Genomic DNA, 14,980 nt, shown 5'->3' with positions numbered 1-14,980 from the left:
GATCTTCTAAATTAACACTGTATTACAAAAAGAGTGGAGTTTAGAATGATGAGTTTGTTTTAAAGGTTAAAATCTATTCACTACTATCTGCTCCCTAAGGCAGAGAGGCTTGCAATGTATTTTAGGTATTGTCCCAATAACAAGGCTAGGAATATAAAGGCATTTTCTGGTTAACTTCAGTTTCTCAAAATGCCAGTTTTCAGTTCTTTGAACACTAACATTTACAGAGTTATCGATGCAGGAGAGACACTCTTCGTGAGGCTGGTTTAAAATACTTGTTCTTGGGGCAACTGGGCAGTGCGGTGGGTTGGGCTTCCACCTCTTTGTTTTGGCTCAGGTTGTGATCTCAGGGTCATGAGATTGAGCCCTGCGTCAGGCTCAAGCAGAGCGTGGAGCATAAGACTCTCTCTGCCCCTCCCCCCTGTGCTCCTGTGCCTGTGTACTCTCTCTTAAATAAATGAATACATAAAATACTTGTTCTAATTAATTAATTAATTAGTTAATTAATTACTTGTTCTCTAGTTACCCATACTATCTAAATGTTCCTGCAGCTATCTGTAAATATAATGGAGATGTGACTTTTATTGTTAAGTTAGCCATGATTTTCAGATGTGCATTGTATTGCATTCAGATTTAAGATTAAAAAAAAAAACTTCAGCATCTAGTGTGCAGGCCCCAGAGAGCATTTGCTGACCCCTCTGTCTCAGATATGCTCCCAGGCCCAATGGCACTCACCATTCCTTAACCTGCTTTGCTTTCACCACTTGCCATTCTCTGAAACTAAGATGCTTATTTGCTTATATGCTTTCCTTGTCTCACTGGACATAGCTTCAAGGCCCATAACCTTTGTCTATTTGCCAGCCAGCATTCTCAGCTCCTGGAACATTGTCTAGTGTACATTAGATGTTGATTAAATATCTGTTATGTGAATCATGGTAGTTTTTTATTTTGTATTTTCAGAGGCAAAATATAAAAACAACAGCAAACATAAAGAACACAAACAAAAACCTTAAAGCTGGCTGATTTCACTTTTAAGGAAGATTTTATTATTTTGATTAAATTCCGACTTGTCTCTTGTCTGGTTTCTTGAAGGCAGATGTTCTCAAAGAGGAGTCCCCAGACCAGTAGCATGGACTTCACCTGGGAACTTAAAAATGAAAATTCTCAGCCCACTTCCAACCCACTGAATCAGAAGCACTTGGGAGCTGGGCTTGGCAATCTGTTTCAAAGAGCTCTCTGAGTGAATCTGATGCAGAGTGAAGTTTGGGAACCACTGCTTGAAACATGGATCTCCTTTGTCTGCACCTCCTCATCGAAAACAAAACAAATGACCCAGCATTTAACCCCTTGTCCCATATTTAGTGGAGTCAGAAATAACAACTTTACCTGCAAGATTCCTTTCCTCCAATAGTTTTTGGCCATTTCTTTGCCCTTTCTGCATATTTCCATTCTTCACAAATAGCTAGAGGGGGGTTAAGGATGTACAGAATTCATTTCCAAATATCTTTCCTGTTCTCCTAAGCTATTTTGTCTGTTATGAGAAAATTAAATACTAAGTACCATAAATTTGTGGGAAACTGATTGGATGGTCTTATTACTTGGATTCTTGAGCCACAGGAACTTTCTTTTCAAGGAGAAGACCACAAACTTTAAGTGCAGGAATTCTACACCAGGCTGCCTGGGTCTAAATTCCCTGCTCTGGTTGTACCAGCTGTTCAGAGTCCTGAGTCTCTCTGCATCTGTTTCCTGATCTATAAAGTATGATAATAATAGTGTGTGTCTCAAAGGGTAATTACAAGGATCAGGTGATTTAATATATGGAAAGTTCTTAAACTGTCCTAGGTAACTCTAGTTACTACATAATTGTAGACATTACTGTAGAGTTGTGATGAGTTCTATCTTACCAAGGACCACTAGGTAAGATTTGCTTAAAAGTAAGAATTTTAGAGACCTAAAAGAGTTTTCAAGAAATTAGAAAGTTGTCATTAATGTTTCTTGACTTTCTTCCTGGATACCCTTATTTAACATAAAAATTTCTCCTCTGTGTGCTTCTGGTTAATAAGAATCCAAAATAGCCATAAATAGCAGGGAGGGAACCAGGTTTGGAAGAACACTTAAACATTTTTTTAAAAGTTCTTCTCTGAATTCTTCTTCTTACTATTCCCTGTTGTTTCCTTCTTTTCCCTCAACCAATATCATTATTCTCGCAAGTGTCATTATCATTCTTTAGGCTCTAGGACTGTACAGACTTAATGAACGAGCTCTCCCCCATTCAGAGAGATAGATTTATCCAGTTACCCCCCATGCCCAATAAAGAGGCCCAGGTTCGAGAGCAAGGAAATTGGACCATAGACATCTGTCTGGGGTATGTCTATGTAAGGAGTACACAAGGCTTTCCAAGGGCAGTGTGGCAGGGCAGTGACACTATGTTTTGCCTCTGGAAGATAGATTTTTGACTGACCTGTTTTAAAGTCAGTCCCTACAAAACCCTCTGGTAATTCGAACTGAGTTCCATGCACTCCAACCTGCAGTTATAGGTCTTATACAAGCACAGTGAAAGTTTTAAGAGAATGAATACATTCAGGATTTCAGATTTCCTAAATCAGTCTTCCTGAGAAGCTGCCTGAGATTGAATTATAATTCTGGTTCTCCTTTCTGACTGGTGCCCACTTTATAAGTTGTCCAGGAAAGAATTTACTTTTACTTTCATTGTCATTTACACCATCCAACTATTTTCAAAAAAAAAAAAAAAAAAGACACCTTTTGAAGGGGAGCCCCACCAGAGTAAGCAGAGACGTAGTAAGGGTAATGGCACATCACTTTATCAGTAATAAATTCGTGGCAGGGGCACCTGGGTGGCACAGCGGTTGGGCGTCTGCCTTCGGCTCAGGGCGTGATCCCGGCGTTCTGGGATTGAGCCCCACATTAGGCTCCTCCGCTGGAAGCCTGCTTCTTCCTCTCCCACTCCCCCTGCTTCTGTTCCCTCTCTCTCTGGCTGTCTCTCTCTCTGTCAAATAAATAAATAAAATATTAAAAAAAATTCATGGCAAAGTGAGGCCTTCTCTATCTTGGAATTAGAGAAAGAGGCGTTTTCTGGCAGAGGACAGTGTGATTTGGCATATTAAAATAAACAGCATTCAATGACCCACCTTTCTGGGTGCATTGGGTTAAACAAGGTGCTTCTAAGTAAAAGAGGAATATATCTTTAATAGTCATTTGAGAAGGCATGGTAAAATGTTAGCAGTATACTGTCCAGATATTGTGAAATAGAATTTAATACTGAGTTACAAAGCCCTTTGCAAATCAGGTATTTTTCAATTCATTGCTTTGAAAGAAATTGAAGGAGGAACTAATTGAATCATCAGCTGTGATATCATTAAAATAATTTTTGAAGCTGTATTACTATGCGATTGTTGGCACACATCTTGGAAGGGAGTCAAAGAATTGAGTGGCACTGCGATACAAGATTCGCCCTTGCTTATGTGAACTAGGTTTTTCTCAAACAAAAACAGGAATGGGACTGGTCCTTGAGGTCTATCTCATTCTAGCAGTAATGATATTTATTCAAGGTATAATTTTATAAAGCTTCATCTACCCCACTAAGTACTATATTTCCAGTGAAAGTTTACTTTTTATGTTTAATTATACTTAAAAACATGGACAATATATTTATGTTGTTTTATCAATATTGTCCTTGTAATGATAACTCAATCTAAGAGAAGATAGTATTACTCAGAGCTTTATGATCACAGAACATAAAAGAAATCTCAATTTCAATCTCTCTCTATTTGCAAATAAATATGACAGCTGATCAATAAAAGATTTTTAAGCATGAAATACTACGTCAAGATAAAATCCTGCAGAGGGGCGCCTGGGTGGCTCAGTCGTTAAGCGTCTGCCTTCGGCTCAGGTCATGATCCCAGGGTGCTGGAATCGAGCCCCATGTCTGGCTGCCTTCTCAGCGGGAAGCCTGCTTCTCCCTCTCCCTCCGCTTGTGTTCCCTCTCTCGCTGTGTCTCTCTCTGTCAAATAAATAAAATCTTAAAAATAAATAAATAAAAAATGAAAGACTAAAAATAAAAGATAAAATCCTGCAGAGGACGTATATTGGGAACACAAGTTAAAGTTTTAAAAAGGAACAATGCACATTTTATGGCTAATAAAGAAGGGCTTGTTCATGAATTTTGAAACTAGATAATCAAATCACTATTGCATTTAAATTTTATTGAATATATATGTTATATATATATAGTGTCCTAGTGTTCATTTATATATATAAAGCAATATAGTGACAGTTCAATTTTAAAATCTGAATATTCTCCACGGGTCAACAATGCATCCTTTTAACTTACATTTTAAAAATTATGTCAACTTCTGGGGCGCCTGGGTGGCACAGCGGTTGAGCGTCTGCCTTCGGCTCAGGGCGTGATCCCGGCATTATGGGATCGAGCCCCACGTCAGGCTCCTCCACTATGAGCCTGCTTCTCCCTCTCCCACTCCCCCTGCTTGGGTTCCCTCTCTTGCTGGCTGTCTCCATCTCTGCCAAATAAATAAATAAAATCTTTAAAAAAAAAAAATTATGTCAACTTCAAAATGTGCAAGAAATTACATAATTGACCAAAATAAAAGCAAGAATATGTGTTTGCACGTTGTCACCTGGGTTTGTGTGGTTCTAGGGATTAGAAGGTGACTCTCTTTACTCTGTCCCAATTTACCAACCACTTCTAGGCTTGCCAGTTCCTGGCATTGCACAATTAGAACTGCATTGTTAGGAGTTATTCGAACAGGGATTTGGTGTTTATGAAAACACAGCTGTCATAAAGAAAGGTTGCACGCTAACCCTTATCAATCATTTGCAACTGAGAGTGAATAAATGAGTTTATCTTTTTTTGTTCCCCCTAATAAATGCTTTCGGAAATGTAGAGTGGGGAAGGTTCATTAGGGTTTTTGGTCTTCCTAAGGGAAATAGAAAGTTGCTAGAGAAGGAAAAAACTACCCAGAGAGTGAAACTAGGGTACCAGGATATGGAGGAAACAGCATGACTTCATTTTTTTTTTTTTTTTTTATCACCATGGCACAGCTGTAAAGGTCACTCAATGATACTTGAATTATCATAATCTAATGGTAAATGTGTTTCAGCCCCCAAAACTACTGGTGTTCAGAGATGTCTGTGGTCAAGTTCCAAAAAACTGTTTCTAGGAGTATTAGAGTATGATTCTAGTTCAGGTAAATAAATCAAACCAGTCTTTATATCTGTGAATATATGCATGTAAGGAGTAAAATGTGGAAGAAGTAACCAGAGTGTTACCAAATCAAGGACCGTATTTGTTCACATGTCTAAACATGCTTATTTCATTTTTATAGTTTGAAAAACAGCAAATAAAGAAAATTTAGAGGAGAAAAATTTCTTCCTACTGTCTTTTGAAAGAAAGCGTCTAATTATCAGCCCAACCCCAAGGTTGCCAGGAGCTGCTGAATGACAGGTGGACCTGTGCACAAGTCCTCCGTGATTGGAAGCTGGTATTATTTCTATGTGCCCTACCAACCAGGGAGAGTACTTTGCTAGACTGAATGCTTTCCCCTTTCAACAGAAGCTGTCATTTTAGTGCTCCAGTATTACTCTGCTCCCATGACCATTCAGGCTGTGTCAGGCTGGCCACATTCCTAAGGGAAAACAGCATGTCCAAATGTGCTTGATCTCTCCTCCATTGCCAGTGTCCTTGGTATTCTCATCTCCTGAGCCTTATCAGAAGGATTGCTGCTTTCAGTCAAAATGGGATCAGATTTGGGGAGATATGGCAACGTTTTTTCTGTTTTCTCACGGGAGGTGCTGGATTCATGTTCCTTGTGTGCAGAAGGAGGGCCTCATACCTCTTTGCTAGGACGTCTCCAGAGAGCAGGGCAGGTGTAATTTCACCTTCCTATTTGCCCAGATACTGCAACTCAGGTGCAGACTAAAGCAATGAGTGGCAGGTGGGCATACCTAGGGCCCTATAACTGCATCCTTCTTGGCAATCCACATTTATAAGGGATTCTCTTCTATTTCCTTGATTTTTTTTTTTTTTAAGAGAGAGAGAGAGAGAGCAGTGGGGAGGGGCAGAGGGGGGAGGAGTAAGCAAGCTCCATGCCCAGCACAGAGCCCTACGCAGGGCTATATCTCACAACCCTGAGATCATGACCTGAGCCGAAACCGAGAGCCAGATGCTTAACCTGTTGAGCCACCCAGGTGCCCCTCTTCTATTTTCTTTCCACAGATTAAAGGATCATGGTGCACATATACAAATTTTCTTTCTGACCAGCAGGTGTATTTATTTCTGCGTTAAACTTGAGAGACTGCAAGTCATACACACCAAAAAACAAATTCTACTTGCATTCATAGCTTTCGGTTGTAGGGAAGAGTGCACGTGAGGTATGAAGGGGTAGATGTTAGCTCTTTACCATCATGATGACTGAGGTGACATCAGCCACACTATTCTCTTGGAGGGGGGTGGCGGTAAGAAGGAAAAGGAATGCTGCCTGACCACTTCCTCTTCCTTCTGCTGACATCTTCAGAGGCAGCCATGACTTCCTCAAAAATTGTTGGCTTTCTAAAGGTGAATTTTATCAATCCGTGTTATAAATTGTAGTTTGCAGGCTTTGGGTAGCTTAGGGTTTATAAGGAGATTATCAATACCGGAGGTGGGGGGGGGGGGGCTGGCGGTAAATATGTTCACTTTTTGACTAACAACAGGTTAGGTATTTGCTTTGTGGATTATCTGTGACCTATTTGAAATACGATCCACGTTTCTCACCCTTATGCCCCTGGGCCATCTCTCCCACAAGGTGGTAAATGTACTCAAGAAATATAAACTAATTTTCATATAAGCCTGGGGGGAAAAATAAGATGGAAAGCAAATATACAGCAAAGATATTCACATAATATGCTCCTAAATCAAATAGAAATGATTTGGGTTCATCGGTTCTTCAGGATGATTCAGGTCACTGTTCCCCTATATTTAGGAAGTTTCATCAATAATTGATTGTTTCCTTTTAGCATTGGGTTGTGTTGTTTCATTTAGTGTTCAGAATGCAGCAACCACATTTATAATGCAGTCTCTCAACACTCTCTTCCTCCCTCCCCCACCTGTCTTCCTCAATGTTTCCCTCCCCCTTTTCCTCTCCCCTTCCCCTACACCCTCCTCTCCTCTCCCCACACCCCTTACTTACAGGTGTACCATAGATGACCGAGTCACCCGTGTGGCCTGGCTAAACCGCAGCACCATCCTCTACGCTGGGAATGACAAGTGGTCCATAGACCCTCGTGTGATCATCCTGGTCAACACACCAACCCAGTACAGCATCATGATCCAGAACGTGGATGTGTATGACGAGGGCCCGTACACCTGCTCCGTGCAGACGGACAACCACCCTAAAACTTCCCGGGTCCACCTCATAGTGCAAGGTGAGTCACAGCTGGATCCGGGGGTTAGTGGTCCTGTCAATGATGGAAGGGAAGCGTAATCTCAGTCTTCTCTTCTACTCATGTATGAAGGCATGAAAAACATTTTCCTCTATGGAACTCCAAGACTGAGTGTCATGTTCTGGATTTCTTCCCATCTGCTCCGTTCTTCACTAAGTACTGAGTATCTTCACAGTTTCTCAATTTTATCTCTGGTCCTTCTGTTCTTATTAATAAGTTGCTTGGCATGTGCTGGTTGAACTTTATTAAGTTACTTAGCACTCTGGAGTTGGGCAAGAAATACTAAAAAATAGAGATATTACTATTCTCTGTGACTTTTAATTACCTTTCATAGGATTATTTCATAATAAGAGGTTAATAACGTTGATGTGAAGTTATATGCCTTGTGACTGGTTTTTGCATGGTTTTGGGATGTGTATGTTCCAGAAGGGGTTCTGGTTGCTGCAGTCAAGTCCTCCCTGGCATGGAGTTTGGGTCTTTGCATCCCTTTAGCCTCACGATGGAGTCTAGATTAAGAAGGATCTTAGTCAAAATACTGTCTTCAGGTCTATGTCAGAAATATATCTATATAATTTTTTAAAAGGAGAGTTATTCTCTAACAGCCACCCTCATTCTCTCTTTAAAAATTTGTGTTAGTATACCCAAGCATATTATTCAAAAGTTTTTCATTAGAATTTCACAACGTAGGAAAAAAGTAAGGCTGAAGAAATGTCAGATTTCCAGATATCAACTATTAAATATTAAAAATTAGAAACACATTTAAATAGCAGCTCTGAGAATTTGGGAGCCATTTTCAAACAAGGCAGCAATACAAATGAACTTATTTTAAACTGCCCCCAACTAATATCGTATCTCACCCATCACTATGTAAAGCAGTTTCTGTCAGGTATTGACTCACGGTATCAATGAAGTGCTAAGGAGACTACTTCCCATCCCCCAGTACCATAGCTTTCCTCCACTAAAGGAGAGGCTTGGGTGGACCTTTCACGCAGTCTCCTATACTGACCTGTTGGAGTCATGCACTAAGCTCTCGGAAGGAGTCCCTGGGTGTGATTCAGTCTGTAGTAAGTGCCTTTTATCAGATCCCATCTGCAGTAGATTCAACAAATTTTATCCAGTTTGTGAAATGCGTGTAGCATCTTGGCTTAGCTAATGTGGATGCCCTCACCCTCGCTTTGTTAAAGAATATGGTTTTGCTCATTTCTGTTGGTTTCGTGAAGAGTTTGAGTGGAGATTAGTATCTTTTCACACTTTAGTCACTTGTAGAATTCAGGGTGGCCATCCCTTTCTTTTGGCTAGAACAGCTCTTTGCCAGGCTCTGTGAGCCATTTGTAATGGCATGTGCTAGACCAGAGATCGGTCTGCTGTAGCTCTGTTCCCCAGCAGGCCCTGGCGCTGCCATATTGTTTGAAGCCCAATCTCAGTTCAGTCTTCAAGTCCTTCTCTCACCCCCGAGAGCTTTCAGACGCCCGCATCAGCCTGCATACAACAGATGTCTGTACACTCTGCTGTTTCCATTCTCCATACATGTCCCACCCAGGGGTATGGCTTGGTGACGATCACTGCTTTGGAGCTACAAGACGGCCTGCCATCTGGAGATAAAGACAACTGTCATGTCTGATGCTTCTTCTCAGAGGCTGGTAGAGGCGCTTGGTGAGATCAGTTATCTGAGAGGAGCTGGAATGTCTGTTGAAAGTTCCTGGGGGTGCAGAAAACAAGGGAGTGTGAGTTCTCACTACCCCGCCTGCCACCTGGGCTTGGCTCCAGAGGAGCTGAAATTCTCAGCATTGGAAGTGACGCCTCCGTGGCACCTTCGTGGCCTTGACAGCAAAGTTATCTTCAAATTCAGGAAATGCAGCTCTGAAATAAAAAAGAACTGTCAGGCACTGTACAGAAACAGACTCAAACAGAACAAGGCTATCACTTTTCAGGAAATAAGACAGATTGTGTAAGCATGTCAAAGTCAATACAGGCCATAAAGGGCCAGTGATGCAGAGCTTCAGGGATAATGCGCTTCATAAGGCCCTTGGAACAACTCCTTGGGCCGGCTATGGAAGCCAGTAGTGTCTCCCTGTGGGCCTCACAGGTTTGGGTCAGAAAGAGTCTGCGAACAGGCAAGAGCAGAGCAGTGGAGTGACTTCAATTTCAGAGGTCAGTTCCTCACAGTCTCCACATTTCAGACCAAGTGACTGTTACAGCTCTGGGTGGCTGAGGTGGCCCTTGAAATCCAATGCAGAAGATAAGGGAGGGTGGAGGTGAAAGGAGACGACCTTCCCTTGGAACACTTAGCAGATGGATCGTTCCATTTACTGAGAGGTGAAGGAAGGCACGCAGGGAGCTGCATTCTCTTCGGTCTTGGTTAGCAATGGGGAGACTTGTTCTTTCTTTGGAGACCAGTTGAATTTCTAGTGGGTGGAAGCAGAGGCCCCACTGCTCAATTAGAAAGAAGTCCAAGAGTCCTCCTTCTTCCCAGCACCTATCGGCTTTTGTCCAGTCTATAGATTAATTTTTCAGACTTTGTGTTAGTTCAGGTTAGATAAAGATAATGAAAGTTTCCTAATCCTCTTAAAGAAGATTTATCTGACTGAGTAGAAAGCTTTTGGAATACAATAAGGCATGTATAAAACTGAGGCCTAATCTTGCCTGTAATTCCAAACTGCTGATGGGTATTGATTTTGCAATGAGAAAAACCGAAAAATTTCCGAGCTGCAACTTGTCTGTTTAGAGAGAAAGAGGGGGAGAAGGTGTTTATTTATCTTCTGTCCATTTGAGGATGTTAGAATCTCATCACCTCTGCCAACCAAGTGCCATTAGCAGAAGGGAGAGCAATCACACAGGGTCCTGGCTTTGTTGCTCCCTGCCGCTGCAATGTGAGGAACTCAGACATGCTCTGTCACTAACCTCGGAGCCTGTCCTTGGCTGTTTTCGAAGGTGGCCTTTGCCACATATCTGATGGGATTAATTTCCAAGTCTTCTGTGAGAGAAGAAGCTGTGTTTGTTAAAAAAAATTATCACTGATACCCAAGGCACATCTTGGCCGCGGAAAGGATAATTTTAAGGGAGCATGTGAGTATGTATGATAATGCGACCTAGACTGCGTACCTAGGCTTTAAGAAAATCCAGAGCCAAAGAGAAGTGTTGCTGTGGAGTAAGATTAGTCAGGTAGGAAAATCGACCTGGCAGCCCTGTATGGGATGGACTGAAGTAGAAGGAAGCCAGAGTAGCAGGGAATAGGTTACTGCCATCACTCAAAAGCTGGGACGGGAGTGGGCTATAGGTCTACCTATGCAGCTGGAGAAGGTTCCTCCAGGAGATACTGTCCAAGGGAAATTGGGAGGATTAATCTTAATGCCTTGAAAGAGGAAGGATTAAAAGGATATCACCTACCTTTTTGAGTTTGGGGAAATGTTGAAGGGCTGGCTAGTAATCATGGAATTAGGCTCCCGCGCCACTAGGCTAGGAAAGCATTAGTCTTGCTAGGTTTAGGGATAAGGAAAGCACAGACATTAAGCAGGTCCTATAGAGCTAAGGTGTAACTCGGGATCAGATGAGGTATATTTGAGATTCATCATGAATCTCCTAAGTAGGAAAGTAGGTAAGATTTCTGAGATTAACTATTCCTACAGAACAGCAGGAACCGCAGTTTATTTATATCTATCCCCAGTACATAGCACCCTGTGTGAGGCATACTAGGCATTCAGCAAATGTTTGTAAAATGAATGGAGGAACAGATTGATACAGCAAAGGAAATGGCATATGAAGGCAATGACCATAAAGCCCCTTCAAGCAGATAGGGGTGGGGAATGAGTCAGCCACTGTCCAGATGCCTTGAAGTGGGTAGTAATTGGGAGCAGTTCCCTGGAGGGATGAGGGTCTTCAGTGTGACAAGCTAAAAGATACACCAGGGATAACATGCATTTATTTAGCACTCTACAGCACCGGTCACAATCTTTGTCTCGTTTGACCCTTACAACAAGCCCTGGGAGGCTGCAGTGCAGTGACTGTTCTCTTCATTTTGCAAATTAGATAACTACGGCTCATGGAGGTTAAGAGAGCAGCCAGGGTCCCCGGTGAGTAAGTAGCAGAGCTGGGGCTTGAACCATGGCCAAGATCAATGTCTCTCCAGCATACTCCAGCACCTCCTCTGCCGACCATATCTGAAGTTAGTTCTCTAATTTAGATCGCAGAGAAATTTTCGGTTATCCTTTCTTCTTCCCCTCCCCCTTCCCTGATACTGATAATGCATTGTACCAGCAGAAATTGAGGACAAAGCTCAAGAAGAAGAAAATTAGCAGTGGGGGTGGGATGCCAGCGCTACAACAAATGGTGTAGAGAGGCAGAGAGAGGCAAAGAGGAAGATAATTAATTTACTAGCAGTTCATCCCTCCAGGGAGACACATTTTAAATGTTACCTCTTTATCCTGTGTAAGTACTGAAAACTCTGCCCCTCTGAGAATCCAGTATCTAATCGTGATTCGAATTGTCATGAAGTCTTCAGCGCTCTGAAACTCCATGGATATCCTTGTGTCGCCATGGTTGCCGTCCTTGTCCGGGATAGATCGGCAAGAACGTGGGTTGGCTCTTTGCTCCTTGGATGTTGACATTTTCTGTCTGCTCTCTTGGCTAGTTCAGACATCTGTTTACTACCAGGTATTTCTCTTCATGGAATGGACCCCCCTTGCTCAGCCCAATTATATGCAAATGGCTACAAATGGTGAAGGATGCGTTCTCACATCTGAGACTCTGCAGCACGCTTACGCAATCTCCGTGTCTGCAAAAGACTTTGAGTCTTTGAGCCTGGAGTCAGTTGAGGTGAGACTGTTTGGTCCCCAACATTGAGCTGAGAAGGTGGAGAAGTCTGACCTGCCAACCAGTCCGGTCCTAGATTCTGCTAAGCACCCGCTAACTTCTGCATTGGGCACATGGAGCATAAACCTTCGCTCAGTTGATCCTCACGCCAGCCCGACAAAGTCTACAGCAGATTCACGTTTTAAAAATAAGGAACCTGAGGCTTAGAGAGATTACAACGTTGCCCAAAGATGATGGCACTATTAAATGCTTTAGATTCCCCTTCCCTCAACTTGTCTCTGTAAAACAGCAATCAGAATACAGTTAAAGCACTGGACTTGCATTATCACTTTTGATTATTCTTCAGGAAAGCCCTGGAAGACAGAACAGAAAGTCACCACATTCCGGGACGCCTGGGGGGGCTCAGTCGGTTAAGTGTCCAACTCTTGATCTTGGCCCCGATCTGAGATCGCACGATCTCAGGGTCGTGCGATCAAGCCCTGCATCTGTCGGTCTCCACACTCAGTGGGGAGTCCACTTGAGATTTTCGCTCTCTCCCTCTGCACCCCCACCCACACAAGCTCCCTTGCTCTCTCTCTCTCTCAAAAAAAAAAAAAAAAAAAAAGTCACCACATTCCAAGAAAACAAATTAAGATTCAGTGTTGAAGTCATTTGTCCAAGTTCCGCTCGCCAGTAAGTGGCAAAGCACCCCTTCGGGCCAAGTATTGCGATTCTAGATTCAGTATGTTCGCGCAGCAGACTGCTAACTCCTAGTTAAGCAAAAGGACAGGTAAATGTTGTGAGAAAAATGTAACAAGTTCTGAGGTGCTGCTGAGAAGAGTGGAGACCCAGGAGCCTGTTGTTGGCCATGCGGAGGCCGGGGCACAGGGGGCACGTGGGCTGGGCACCAGTGCAGCGTTTCCAGCGGGCGGGGGACGCAGCCCTGCCCACAGGTCACAGTTTTGCCAAGGACCAACTTATTTTCAGATCTTCCTTTGCAACTAACCTCTTTTTTTCTGCTATATTCTCCTCTTCTTCCAAATATTACAGTCATTTAAATGAACATGTGTAATTTGGGGCCTAAAGAAAAGCAGGCAGTCAACCTGAAATAAATTTAATTTATTCAGCCTCTATTTTAAATTATAATCACACTTGTTCTTCACAGAGGCAGGGTGGAAAAGTGGAAAAGAACACGACTGGGCATCAAAAAAACTCATTCCCCAGCCTGAGTTCTGCTCCTGACATCCAGGCCTGTATTTGTAGGCTGTTCCCTTCCTGGCTTCTTATCCTGGGGTGACGAATAAAATGCAATGTATTTGATTCTATTTAGGTACACATATGCATACCTTGATCTTATATATTATTCAAATATACCTATATCTCTATCTCTATCTATATATTTGCATTAGAAAATAAGATTCTGAAAAAGGGTCTATAAACTGCAGTTTCTTTTTTTTTTTTTTTAAGATTTTATTTATTTATTTGATAGAGAGAGAGACAGCCAGCGAGGGAGGGAACACAAGCAGGGGGAATGGGAGAGGAAGAAGCAGGCTCCCAGCGGAGGAGCCTGATGCGGGGCTCGATCCCATAACGCTGGGATCACGCCCTGAGCTGAAGGCAGACGCTTAACCGCTGTGCCACCCAGGCGCCCCTATAAACTGCAGCTTCTATGTATATGTGCAAATAAAACACAGACGCCAAAAGGTCCACAGTAAAAAATAGATGTAAGACCTTCTCTGGGCTTCGTTTTGTTGGTTTTGAAACAGTAGGGTTGAAGAAATGGTAAGGAAGTCCCTTCTAGTTATTACATTTTATGATTTATTAATGTAATTTCTCTGGAGGATTTTTGTATAGTCAAGCATCTCTATATCCCCAGCTTTTCCTCCTTCACCCACTGATGGGGAAATCAGAGGATTCGCTCTTACTCTCTTTCTCATTCATATTTTCTTCGGAGCCCTTAAGATTTGAGGTCCTCTTGCTAACACCATTTTTAGTGGTAACCCACATTGGCAGTGGCTCCCTTTTCGGTTACAGGGAGTGGGAAAGAAAGACATCCTCTCCTTCCCTGTTTCACTCTGACGTTGGTAGCCTCCACAACCCACATCAAATTGTGTTAAATATGTTAACATTCTTAATTTAGGAGTTGGGTAAACTGAGAAGGCTACTAAAACTTAGAGGGAATCAGGAATGAAATTGTTGCCCTCAGAATGCCCCCAGCACACCATAAAGGAAGGTTCTCTAAAGTCATATTCCACCAGAAGGGCATCCCCATGCCGGCTCCCTCCACACTTGACTCAGCCTCCTCTCTCAGGGTTGGAATGAGGCGCGCACTCCCACTCTCCATTCTAAGATCCTATCCCTTCTCTCAGATTTATCTGGATGTGGTAGTCGCGTAGCTGGAATAGAATTGATGCTCACTCTACCCAGTCTCCTGTTTGCCACCCCTCTCAAGACATCATGTGTAGATGGTGACAACACAATCCAGTGCATATTTTGCAAAAAAAGATTATTTATCCTTTTATCAAGTCCCTACTCCTGTTGCTGTAAGGAGAAATATGGGCCTTTGTTCTGCTCTGTTTAGAAGATAAGATCATCTCTCACACACACACACACACACACACACACAGAGTCACACATGCATGCACACACAGTTTGCACACGTTTCATGGCTATTTCTTTTGTGGCCTGTGGAATTCCATCCCGCCCTCCATTAAATATGTAGGCTCAGCCTCCC

The 14,980-nt window shown here is 42.6% G+C and overlaps 1 protein-coding gene across 1 annotated transcript in view; it reads left to right on the top strand.

The window, feature by feature from the left end:
- The window catches only part of OPCML (opioid binding protein/cell adhesion molecule like), a 486,229-nt gene that overhangs the window by 269,918 nt on the left and 201,331 nt on the right, over window positions 1-14,980 (top strand). Inside the window, exon 2 of the mRNA XM_044386480.3 lies at window positions 7,208-7,440. Within this exon, the coding sequence (XP_044242415.1) occupies window positions 7,208-7,440 (233 nt within the window). The remainder of the gene's footprint in view (window positions 1-7,207; window positions 7,441-14,980) is intronic.

Source organism: Ursus arctos, unplaced genomic scaffold (assembly GCF_023065955.2).
Source record: "Ursus arctos isolate Adak ecotype North America unplaced genomic scaffold, UrsArc2.0 scaffold_22, whole genome shotgun sequence".
Lineage (NCBI taxonomy): Eukaryota > Metazoa > Chordata > Mammalia > Carnivora > Ursidae > Ursus > Ursus arctos.
The sequence above is the reverse complement of the archived record's forward strand: the minus strand, read 5'-3'. Positions and strand labels throughout refer to the sequence as shown.